This window comes from Cryptomeria japonica, chromosome 3 (assembly GCF_030272615.1).
Source record: "Cryptomeria japonica chromosome 3, Sugi_1.0, whole genome shotgun sequence".
Lineage (NCBI taxonomy): Eukaryota > Viridiplantae > Streptophyta > Pinopsida > Cupressales > Cupressaceae > Cryptomeria > Cryptomeria japonica.
In genome coordinates this window covers 202278995-202291655 of record NC_081407.1, presented here as the reverse complement: position 1 = coordinate 202291655, position 12661 = coordinate 202278995, and the positions used below count along the sequence as shown (strand labels likewise).

General features: G+C 36.1%; 1 protein-coding gene across 2 annotated transcripts in view; it reads left to right on the top strand.

Moving 5' to 3' along the window:
• LOC131034248 (uncharacterized) overlaps positions 1-12661 on the top strand; it is a 310534-nt gene that overhangs the window by 248193 nt on the left and 49680 nt on the right. For both annotated transcript variants that reach the window (XM_057965668.2, XM_059218164.1), the window contains one exon: positions 1260-1337. In XM_057965668.2, the coding sequence (XP_057821651.1) occupies positions 1260-1337 (78 nt within the window). The remainder of the gene's footprint in view (positions 1-1259; positions 1338-12661) is intronic.

The following is a 12661-nucleotide window of genomic DNA, read 5'->3' as shown; positions in this document are numbered from 1 at the left end:
ACCCAATCAATTTTCCCAATGTCCTTCAAGGTATTGTTCAAAGCATGCACACAACATGAGGTCCAAAAAATGTGCTTATAAGCACTCTCCACCATCAATCCAGCTAGATTGCAAACATTAGAGGCTCCAACCTCTTCTACGGCCTTTCTCAAAATCTGAAATTGGAAGGCTGCATCCTTCCTTTTTCCTCAACAATCTATAGCTCTAAGAGAATAAGAGTCTTCAATGCTAGTGACAATAAGATTGATGAGTGACCGATATTTGATATCGGTCCACCCATCCATGATTATGGAGCATCCATCCCTAATTCATTTTGTCTCATATCCTCTATCAAAATAGTCACCTTAGAGTACTCTTTATCAAGAAGGGTGGTGCATAGCTTAGTTTCTCTAGGTGGTACAAATGAGGGACCAGCATCTATGACATCTTTGAATATTTGTTTAAAATATGAGGAGCGTGAAACATGGAATGGTCTAATATGAGCATAAAAAAACTTAGCAATAGAGACTTCATCCTTATCTCGTGCTTGTATGTTAGACAAATCAACAACATTAGTTTCTCTCTTAGTCTTCTTTGCCTTTCCTCTACTAGAAGTGGCACCCTCTCCCCCATGAGAAACATCATCCAGTGACACACTAGGCTGCAAATTCTCCATCCCTTTACATAATGCTTCCCCCTCCATATGCAATCTAGTTGCCTCAATTTTCTCAGCGTGAGTTATTCTTTTGCAACCTTTCACCCTTTGACCACTTATCCACAAAAGATGGCAATAGACTCTAGTATAGAGCTGCCCTTGTATTGTTTGTGGCACAAATGACACTCCCATACTCTACTACCCCGTGAATTTTTTTTCTTATGTTTGTAAACTCTTGTAGCAAATTGTAATAGAGATTTTTTTGGGTTGAATGGGCCTTTTGCATAATCTTTTAGGATTTGGGAAGGACATTCAAATGGGTTTGAGGCTGAACTTGCTGCCCCTACTATATTCACATTTCCAGATTAGAGGCCGAGTCTATTATGAGTCTTATAGAATGAACATTTACTATCCCATTTTTTTATGATGCACATTTTTGGCACAAAATGAAAACATACGAAACCATGTTCTAATGTGATGGAGATGTCGCATCACATTTGTGGGTTTTATTTAAACGAAATCTATAAAGTCTATTGCATTTACAATTCAAGAAGTTACTGTAATTTTTATATGACTTGTATATTATCTGTAAAATTTTAATCCTTGGAGTTGTGTTTAATTTCAGTACCAGGGACAGAGGGGATGGCAACCATCTAACTACACTGGACTTTGTGAGAAGCTTCTTGCTAAGAGTCAATCAGTGGTATGTATTCATTCTCTTCTTGAGTTCTTTCAAAACATAACATAGTTTTTGTCTTGTTCCTTTCAAGATCTATGTTTTGTTTGGTTCCTTTCAAGATCTATGTTTTAGAATCAATTTATCAATTTATTAATAGTAAGGATGGTTGATTTCATGATTTCTCCTACATAAAATAGTTTTTCTCAGCATGATGCTACAATCATGTAATCTCATGATTTATCTTGAAAATCACAAGGGAGGTATAGGAATTTTCAGGGTTAAGTTTCACCTGTTATTCATTTAATCTAATTGGGTACAATGACAACCCTTTTGATTTTTAAATTGATAAATCATATTGCACTTTATCAAAATGGTGATGCATGAATTTGTATGGCCACTTGATGCTACCATAAGAAATTATTCTTGTTGCTATTAGGAACAAACAACAAGCAACTCATTTTATCCCTTTGTTGTTGTTCATTAGTGAATATCACAACTTAAAGATGTCATAAACATGTGATCAATTGTGATAACCCCTATGGTATCACGAGATGTAAAAACACTTGTGTGGATTAATTAAATAAGGTTATTGTAAATGAATAATTACAATAATAATCTAAGTAATCTATGAATAATAAAGGAAATGATATTTAAATAATTAATACATATTTAAATGGAAAGATATTTTAATATATTTTAATATTTAAATATATTTAAATGAAATGTCATTTAATATTTAATATTTAATATATTTAAAAAGGGAAGTAATATGTAATGTTTAATATATTCAAATGATTTATATTTAATATTTAACATATTTAAAAGGCAACAATATGAATCTTTAATAGGCATGACTAAACTCGATATAGCTGGGTTACTTCCGCACGAAGTGGTGCGTGGGTAACCGCAGCCTAGGCTGCAATTACCCTCGCACCCCTTCATGCGGAAGGGGCCCGTGGAGGGGCACAACCCCTCACGGGTTATATTAAGAAGCAGCGGCAGGGGTAAAAGGAGGGAAGGAGGAGAGCGGACTGCGGAGGAAAGGTAAGAAACAAAGTTTTTTATTATATTAAATAATATAAGTATATTATATGTAATGTCATTATTATTAGTTAATGTGTAACACTCATTAATATTAGTTAATGAGTAATGGGTAAGGTTCATTAATAGGTGATGTTAATTGTAGTCTAGTGAATATATATACATATATTAATGTATAATATTCACTGGTCATTAAAAATAGGTAAAAGATATAATCTTGTTAATTGTTGTATACACAAGTTTACATATTAGGAAGGATTATGAATACAAAGGTATTTAATGAAATGTAATGCATATGTTAAAGATGTAAAAGCATATTGATATATATTAGTTAAAGGATACATTAGGAATTCATGTTAACACAAGGAATAGATTATGAACTGAAAACTGATATGCAAATGTATGGCTTGGTTGACTAAAACTCAACCAAGAAGAGAAGGATCTGGTCGATCCCCTTTGAGGACTTGGATGATGGAGGCATCACCCAAGACAAGGAATAGACAAGGGTCTTCCTGGGCTGGCTTGGGTATAAGAGGTTACACTCAAGACAGGACTCGAAAGATCTGGGCGATCTCCTCTGAGGACTTGGATGATGGAGGCATTACCCAAGGCAAGGAATAGACAAGGGTCTTCCTTGGATGGCTTGGGTGTAAGAGGTTACACCCAAGACAGGATTCGAACTCATCTTCGATTTCCTGGAGGGCTTGGGACCATGGGGTTCCAAGAAGGCGAGTCTCACGGCCACCTAAGGACATACTTTCGTATGGCATTGAATCCTTTTTTATTAGATGAAAATTATGATTATGTTAATTAAGCATTAAAGTTAGATTGCAATTTAGATTACTTATATATATATATATGTTTGTTGTGTTCTAACAATCTGTTTTGCAGGTTAATGATCTCTAACTAGTAGGGACATTACATCAATCAATTGGCATGAGTCTAGGGATTAATATATAAAATGCAGAGAACAATCAAGCCAATCTTTAAAATATTCATCAAGAACTCTATGCTGGTTCTCTTCTATTCTCGTTTGACTTCTTGACTTCGAAATCATACATAAGTGCCAAATGTGTTATCATATTGTTCAAGTTACCTTTTAGATGATTATTAACAGCTCCAACATGCTGGTTTGTTGGTTGCGAGGATACAACTCCAACTGAAGGGACAATACTGCTTCAGCACACCCACCGGTGCTAAGATGTTATTTGGGGAGACTTGAACCTTGATCTCCAACATTAGAACCAAATGGCCCTACCAATTAACCACAATCCCTTTGAAAAATTATTGACGCAATTCTTATTGCTTTTAGCAATGCAATGAATGCTGAGAAGACTTTGCAGTGGCTGTATTAGTGAATAAATGTGTTGAAATAGTCTTGGTGGTGGCCCAGAACATTGACGAGATTTGTAGAGATAATAATCACGTAGCCACATTTTGGACAAATCTAGTGTTTAAAATCATGCTGAAAGTTGTTTTAAGGCAAAGGAATGTGATAAGAGTCTGTTTTGTCTCTTATAGGTGATTGTTTGACTTTATAATTGGCCATGTCTGTTTTCTTCATTTTTTTGGCATAGGGCAACAAAACCATTGTTATTGGTAGTTGTTCTCACCAAACCATATTTGTTCACTTTACCATGAAATCAATACTGGTCATATCCATTTTGTAGGCATTCTGCTTTTGATGGCTGAGGGAGCTTGTAGAATCCCCTTGTTTTGCTTACCAAATTTTTTGCTTTACTCAAGGTTTAATCGATAAACATTTTTATGAACAGTCTTGATTGTAGGTTTATATGCATAGTTTCAGACTCTAAGATAAATGAACTTTAAACACATGCCAATATGTAATATTTGAGCAGTGGAAAAATTGTTTCGGTCAAGAGCAAACCCAAGCTTAATTAATCACAGAATTAAGAACTTCAATTGCAGATTTTAATTGGATATACATACGTAATTTGCTAGCAGCAGGTCAGACGTGTTTTCACCACCTACAGAGGGTCATGACAACAAATTGCACACAAGGCAATCGACCTCAATTGTAATGCCCCCCAAATAATTAAATAAACCATGAAAATAAATATGATATAATATTAATTAATTTTTATATTAATATTCTAATTTGAGGATTAATATAAATAATTAATTCATATTGTTAACTTATTATGAATAAAGGTAGTTCATAAAACTACTTCGACAGTGAATAAAATGGCATGGCATAAGCTTTTGAGTTATGCCTGGAAGAAGAAATATATCCCTATGTGTCAGGATCCGAACTATAATAATTCCCCTTTCATCAGTGGTATTGGCCTATTGGTGGAGTCATGGCTGCGTAAGCAGTGGGATGGAGTTGTGCTGGTGTATGTCGTGGAGCACTGCATTGGCGTGAGGTCCAGAATAAATATATATGCATATACCCTATGTTCGTGGCAGGGTATTATTTCCAAACGTAGTGTCAGGTGTGTTATTTCCGAACGCAATGTCAGGTGTTATTTCAGAATGCAACATCGAGTATGATTTCCAAATGCAATGCGGGTGTGGTTTCCGGTCAGGTATGATTTCCGATGTCGTGCGGGTGTGATTTTCTAACGCAGGGGAGTCGACACAAACTAACGTGAACCCATGGCTAAGAGTCCCGATATCGGGAGATGATTCTATTCGCGTGAGTTGCACTGACTACACTCAATGACCGTGACGGGAATACAAACCATTGTTAACTATTCTATAAAGGATAAACGGGATTGTAGTGCAGGAGGAAGCCGCAGAATGTTGGCATCACAGGTGTCTTTCAATTTGCCAACCAACGTGCAAACGATAATGCTACCAAGGGATTACTTACAATCAGTCCTTTGGCACTGCATTATTGTGAACAACAGGTGCACAATGAAGTATTTAATCATACAGTATTGAATGTGTACAATGATTGTTAAAACAATTCTATGTTGATCAATAAGCGTGAAAGTAAATTTTGGAATGTATGAATTATACAGTTTAATGAAATTCATAGTCATTACAAAAATCAACCAGTTAAATTAAATAATACTTCTTTGCATAATCTAGAACATACACATTTACTTACAAACAGTCCTAGTAAGGAATTTTATAGTGGTATCAGAGCTCTTGAATCCTGCCAACCTGTAGGGTGTTGAAACTTCATGAAAACTTAATGCACAATTGAGTATGCACCAGGGAAATTATAATTTCCGAAGTACTAGGGCCCGTCAAAACAGATTTCAAAACTCTCCTTTAGCACAGAGTAGTTCATCTATTCCGTTTGAAATTGAGGATACCCACACCGAAACTGACGAGGAATTTATTTTTGAAACCAACATGGGAGACCCAGATAACAATAGGGACCTATTGGCTGCATTACTTAGAAGTCAACAAGATATGCAAGATAATGTTAACAGAATGACCAACTTGATGACCCAATTTATCGCTAATAATATAAATCAGCACTAAAATAATGGAAGACAGAATAATCAACATCAAAATAATGGGGGAAACAATGGGGGTAGAGATGAACAGTCTGTCAATAATCAGCCAGAAAGAACAGGAACAACTAGACCATTTATGCCTACATTTACTGCTAGAAACCAACCGCCTAAAAATGAACCTACAATAAGAGAAATATAGGAAGAAATACATCAGGATTGGTTAGGTTCTGGAGAAGAATTTAGATCAACAATGACATTTAGAGAATATTTAGATGTCAGAATGAAACATAGGCCAAGAGGACAACGAGGAAACAATAGTGAATTGCAAAGGAAAATTGGAAAAATGTCCATTCCTTATTTTGATGGAACAGGTAAAACAACTGCTCGGGCATGGGTGCAAAAATTAGACACATACTTCCAATTAAACCCTATGTTGGAAGAGGAGGCAATTAAATATGCTGCATTACATCTTGACGGTGTAGCACATGAATGGTTGCATCATGGGCAAATAACCTTGGGTCATAATTTGATAGGTACTTATTTGAGTTCACTGAGAAACTTATTGATAGGTTTGATTCTAAAGATCGTGAATTACATCTTAAGCATTTGACTTAGCTTAAGCAAACTGGAACTATTGAGCAATATATTTCTGAATTTGAAAAATTGGCAGTCTTAGTTACTGAAATTTCAGAAAGACACAAGATTGTAATATTTATAGATGGATTGTTTGATTCCCTCAAAGGCTGGGTTAAGTCCTTAAACCCTCTTACCTTACAAACAGCTGTCAAAAGAGCAAGAGAATTAGAACCATCTTTAAAAGGAAATTTTTTTAATAAAGGACCACCTCCTAAACCAGAAAAAGACAAACAACCTTTCAATAAAGATAATTTCCCTAAAAACAGGTTAGATAAAGAAGAAAGAGAAGAACTCAGAAGGAAAAAACTATGTTTCAATTGTAGGGAAGCAAGGCAGCCTGGACATAGATGTTTAGGGAAGGGAAAAATTCATTATATTGAGGTTATGTCTGACAGTGAGGATGAAGAGAATGTTGATCCTAACATAGAACAAGCATCATTGAACACAGAGTCAGAAACAGGTACTAAACAAGGAGAAGGAGTAATAGCGTCTATGACAGGAACTCCCCATTATAATATTTTCAGAGTTAGAGGAGTTTTGAATGGACAACGTGTGATTGTTATGCTGGATAGTGGTTCTACACATAATTTTATAGATGCAGCACTTGTGGAAAGACGTGGTTTGCAAACTGAAAAACATGAGGGATTTGATGTTAGAGTAGCAGGTTGTCATGTCCCCATCTTTTTGATGCAATTCCCACATTGCATTTGTTGAATAAAGACACTTAAAAATTTCTAAGTGTCAAAAGTTAATAAGGGAAAAAGTTACTTTTATAAAGTTACTTTTTAAGCCTAAGTTTCTTTTTATAATAAAGGCTTATGTTTTAATAAAGTGGCCCCTTTAATGTCAACGCCACCCCTTTCCACTAATCACTTAAATGACATGGCATGGTGGGACCCTTGTCTTACTTTAAAAGCCGTTAAGCCTTTCAGCTACATAGACCCAAAAGATGGCAAGGAAGATGCTTTTTTAGTTGGATATTCCATTTAGGGTTACACCACTCCTTGGAAAAGGTTATTAAACTTTTTGGAGGAGGGAATTGGCATTATGTTATTATTTTATTTTCTGATTTTCTCAGCTCTGCATTAGCAGCAGAAATTGCAGGCGTTTGGAGGACGTAAACCCTCAGATATGCATTGGTAGTTGAGGTGTACCCACTAATTTGCCCACGTGGGACAAGGATGTGCCTTGTCTAGACCCAATGGGGGTCAATTTAGCAACAAAACCAGCCCAGCAATCACCATTAGGTATGATATATCAATTCTGAGCAGTTTGTCTTGAAATTGCAGCAAGTGTGGGTTTCATAATTGCAGCCGTCCCATTCCAGGCAGTGTCGTACCATTCTAGAAGGTTGTGCATCAATTTAAAATTAAATGGAGGGTTCTAACTCCATTTCTTGTGCTTGATCTCATTGTTGGGATTAGCAAGCGTAGTGTGGAAGAAATCACAGTCAACTGACTAGATTTGTGATCAGGGTGAGCAAAACAGTGGGAAAAGAAGGTCAAAATTGTATAATTTTGCCTGGCAAAGGTTGCATTCCCAGCTGGTAATTGGGTTCTTGCCCAATTTGTTATTGGTAATTCATCTTATGGCAGAATAAGTAGATTGGATCCACTGATCTGCTCCTACACCATCCTTCTCAACTTGTATCTATTTTTTGGATAGCAAACCAGCCTCAAACCCTACTACTGGATCTTTGGTATGTTTTCTGCTTGTACATGTGAATGTTATTTCACTTCTAGATGATTGTAATCTGCTGTCATATAAAAAATCAGAAGTTGATCTCTTGATTACATTTCATTTTTATGTTGTTTCTTGTCATATGTTGCAAACCCCATCACCAAAAAACAACACAAAAGAAACAAACTCTTCTGCATCTTCTGTCTAGTCTCTAAGAACACCAAAAAGGCTCCAAAATATAGTTTATTAAATTAAATTTTAAACAAGGCAGCAAAAGACCTATTTATGGATCTTTCACAGGTGGAACTAATTTATCTAGTACTTATAAAGTTCCTAAATTCAATATTACTCTTGGCAATTACACTGTTACTGATGATTTTTATGTGATTGATTTGGCTGACACTAATGTTGTCTTGGGCATACAGTGGATGGAAACAATAGATGAATATATACAGAGTTTTAAAAGAATGGAATTCTCTTTTAAAATTGATGATAAGAAGGTAGTACTTCGTGGTATGTCTAACAGTGGTCCCAGGATCGTCAGTGCTAAAAGAATGGAGGCTATTTTCAAACATGGAGATGTGGCATGGTCAGCACAATGTTTAATCTCCAACAAGGTATCAAGCTTTGAATCTAAATCTTATCAAGATGATTTGTTAACAGTATTGGATTCACATCATTTGGTTTTTAGTGATATTCCTCCAGGAGTCCCACCTGATAGAGGATTTGAACATACTATTGAATTAGAAGAAGGTGCTAAACTAGTTATCACAACTCCTTATAGACACCCTAAAACATTCAGGGATGAAATAGAAAAGGCAATTAAAGAATTATTGGATATGGGGCATATCAGACCTAGTTCTAGTCCTTTTGCATCATCAGTAGTGTTGGTAAAAAAGAAGGATGGAACTCTTCGTATGTGTATTGATTACAGAGCACTCAACAAGAAAACAATCAAAAACAGGTATCCAATTCCTCGAATTGATGAATTGTTAGATGAATTGCATGGTGCAATTTATTTTTCTAAAATATATTTGAGATAAGGATATCATCAAATTAAGTTAAGAGATCAAGATATTCATAAAATTGCTTTTCGTTGTCATTATGGTCATTATGAATTCTTGGTTATGTCGTTTGGTCTAACAAATGCTCCGGCAACATTTCAGTCTTGTATGAATCATATCTTTAACAAACAGTTAAGGAAATTTTTGCTAGTGTTCTTTGATGATATATTGATTTATAGCAAAACTTGGGAAGAGCATTTGAAACATATTGATATAGTTCTTGGTATTACGGAATCTACTGTATGCAAAGGCGTCTAAATGTGAATTTGGAATGATTGAAATTTTGTATTTAGGGCATATGATCAGTGCAACAGGGGTACAGGTTCATCAAGAAAAGACAAGAGCCATCTTGGATTGGCCACCACCACGGAACCTTACAGAATTAAGGGGATTCTTTGGTCTATGTAGTTATTACAGAAGGTTTGTCAAAGGTTTTTCACAGCTTGGGGCACCCTTGACAGATCTTACTAAAAAGGGGCATTCTGATGGACTGAGGAAGCTCAACAGGTATTTGAGAAACTTAAAGAGTTAATGAGTTCTTGCCCCATACTTGCTCTTCTAGATTTTAATCAGCCTTTTGTGTTGGAATGTGATGCTTCTGGTGATGGAATAGGGGCATTTTTAATGCAAAACAAACACCCTATAGTTTATGAAAGCAGGAAACTTAATAACCATGAGAAATTGTATTCTATTTATGATAAAGAAATGTTGGCAATCATGCACGCATTGACAAAATTTAGACAATATTTGGTTGGTAGCAGATTTGTAGTGAAAACTGACCATAACAGTTTGAGATATTTCTTGGGACAAAAAGATTTAAATGATAGGCAACAGAAATGGGTCAGTAAGATCCAAGCTTATGATTTCGAAATTGAATAAGTGAAAGGTAAAAACAATGTTGTTGCGGATTCACTTTCTAGAAGGCCTGAAATAAATGCATTATCTGTAATAACAGCTGATTGGAAATCTTTATTGCTGGTAGAATATTCTAAGGATTCTTTTGCTTGTGATTTGCTAGATGGTAATACACAAGACGAAAAATATAAGGTTGTAAATGATGTTATCTATTACAAAGACAGAATTTATTTGACTCCAGGATTGAAGTTGAAAGAGAAAATCCTCCAATCAGTGCATGATGTTCCTTTAGCAAGGCATCCTGGCTACTTCAAAACTTACCGGCAGATAAGAGAAAGATTCACCTGGAAAGGACTAAAGAATGATGTCCTTCGTTATGTCAAAGAATGCATCACATGTCAACAAAATAAAGCAGAGCATACTTATCCTGCGGGTCTATTGCAGCCTTTGCCTATATCAGAATAGAAATGTGAAAGTATATCTATGGATTTCATTACAGGTTTACCACGAACCCAAGGTAAAGATTGCATTTTTGTTGTGGTTGATAGATTAACTAAATTTGCACATTTCTTACCTATCACCATAGAATTCATAGCTGTTCAGCTCGCATAACTATTTTTCGAGAGGTTTTCCGTTTACATGGTTTACCAAAAAATATCATCAGTGACCGAGATAGGATATTTTTGAGTATATTCTGGGGGGGACTTTTCAAATTGAGAGGTACCGAGTTAAATCATAGCACGAGTTATCATCCACAAACCGATGGACAAACAAAAATAGTAAACAAGTGGATTGAGGGTTACCTTCGTAATTATGTGTCTGGTCATCAAAAAGCATGGGTCCGTTGGCTATATTTGGGTGAATACTGCTATAATACTACATATCATATATCTATCGGTATGACTCCTTTCAAAGCACTATATGGGTATGATGCACTTTCTTTTACTGATCTGGCTTTTGATCAGAGTAATGTTCCCAAGTCTCATGACATGCTTCAGGAATGTCAAGATATATTGAAAGCACTGAAGGAAAATTTGCAATGTGCTCAAAATCAACAAAAAATTTATGTAGACAAGAAGCGTGTCGAACGTCATTTTGAAATTGGGGAACTGGTGTACCTCAGACTACAACCCTATAAGCAGTCATCCCTCAAGCGGAGCGGGGCCAAGAAATTGAAGCCTCAATTTTATGGGCCTTACCCGGTGATTCGGAAAGTTGGCACAGTGGCATATGAATTGGATTTACATGAAGGAAGCAGAATACATAATGTATTCCATGTATCTTATCTCAAAAAAGCTTTGGGTCAACAGGTGACAATATCAGAGAACCTACCACCACTGAATGAAGAAGGGAAATTAGAAATGATACCCGAAGTGATTTTGGAAACTCGAGACCGGCATTTGCGGAATAGGACAATCAGGGAATACCTTATTAAATGGCAGAATTTACCATTGGATGATGCTACTTGGGAAAATGAGCAGGTTCTTCACTATCTTGGATTGTAGTTGCTTGTGGGCAAGCAACATTGGGCAGGGGAGACTGTAATGTCCCCCAAATAATTAAATAAACCAAGAAAATAAATATGATATGATATTAATTAATTTTTATATTAATATTCTAATTTGAGGATTAATATAAATAATTAATATTGTTAACTTATTATGAATAAAGGTAGTTCATAAAACTACTTCGACGGTGAATAAAATGGCATGGCATAAGCTTTTGAGTTATGCCTAGAAGAAGAAATATATCCCTGTGTCAAGATCGGAACTATAATAATTCCCCTTTTGTCAGTGGTACTGGCCTATTGGTGGAGTTGTGGCTGCATAAGCAGTGGGATGGAGTCGTGCTGGTGTATGTCATGGAGCACTGCATTGGCGTGAGGTCCAAGATAAATATATATGCATATACCCTATGTTCGTGGCGGGGTATTATTTCCAAAAGCAGTGTCAGGTGTGTTATTTCTGAATGCAGTGTCGGGTGTTATTTCAAAATGCAGCATCGGGTATGATTTCCAAATGCAATGCGGGTGTGGTTTCCAGTCAGGTATGATTTCCGATGCCATGCGGGTGTGATTTTCTAACACAGGGGAGTCGACACAAACTAACGTGAACCCGTGGCTAAGAGTTCCGATATCGGGAGATGATTCTGTTCGTGTGAGTTGCACCGACTACACTCAGTGACCGTGACGAGAATACAGACCGTTGTTAACTATTCTATAAAGGATAAACGGGATTGTAGTGCAGGAGGAAGCCGCGGAATGTTGGCATCGCAGGTGTCTTTCAATTTGCCAACCAACGTGCAAACGATAACGCTACCGGGGGATTACTTACAATCAGTCCTTTGGCGCTGCATTACTGCGAACGACAGGAGCACGATGAAGTATTTAATCATACAGTATTGAATGTGTAAAATGACTGCTAAAACAATGCTATGTTGATCAATAAGCGTGAAAGTAAATTTTGGAATGTATGAATCATACAGTTTAATGAAATTCATAGGCATTACAAAAATCAACCAGTTAAATTAAATAATACTTCTCTGCATAATCTGGAACATACACATTTACTTACAAACAGTCCTAGTAAGGAATTTTACATAAATCTTCTATGCTCATGACTAAGACCATTCCTTTTGC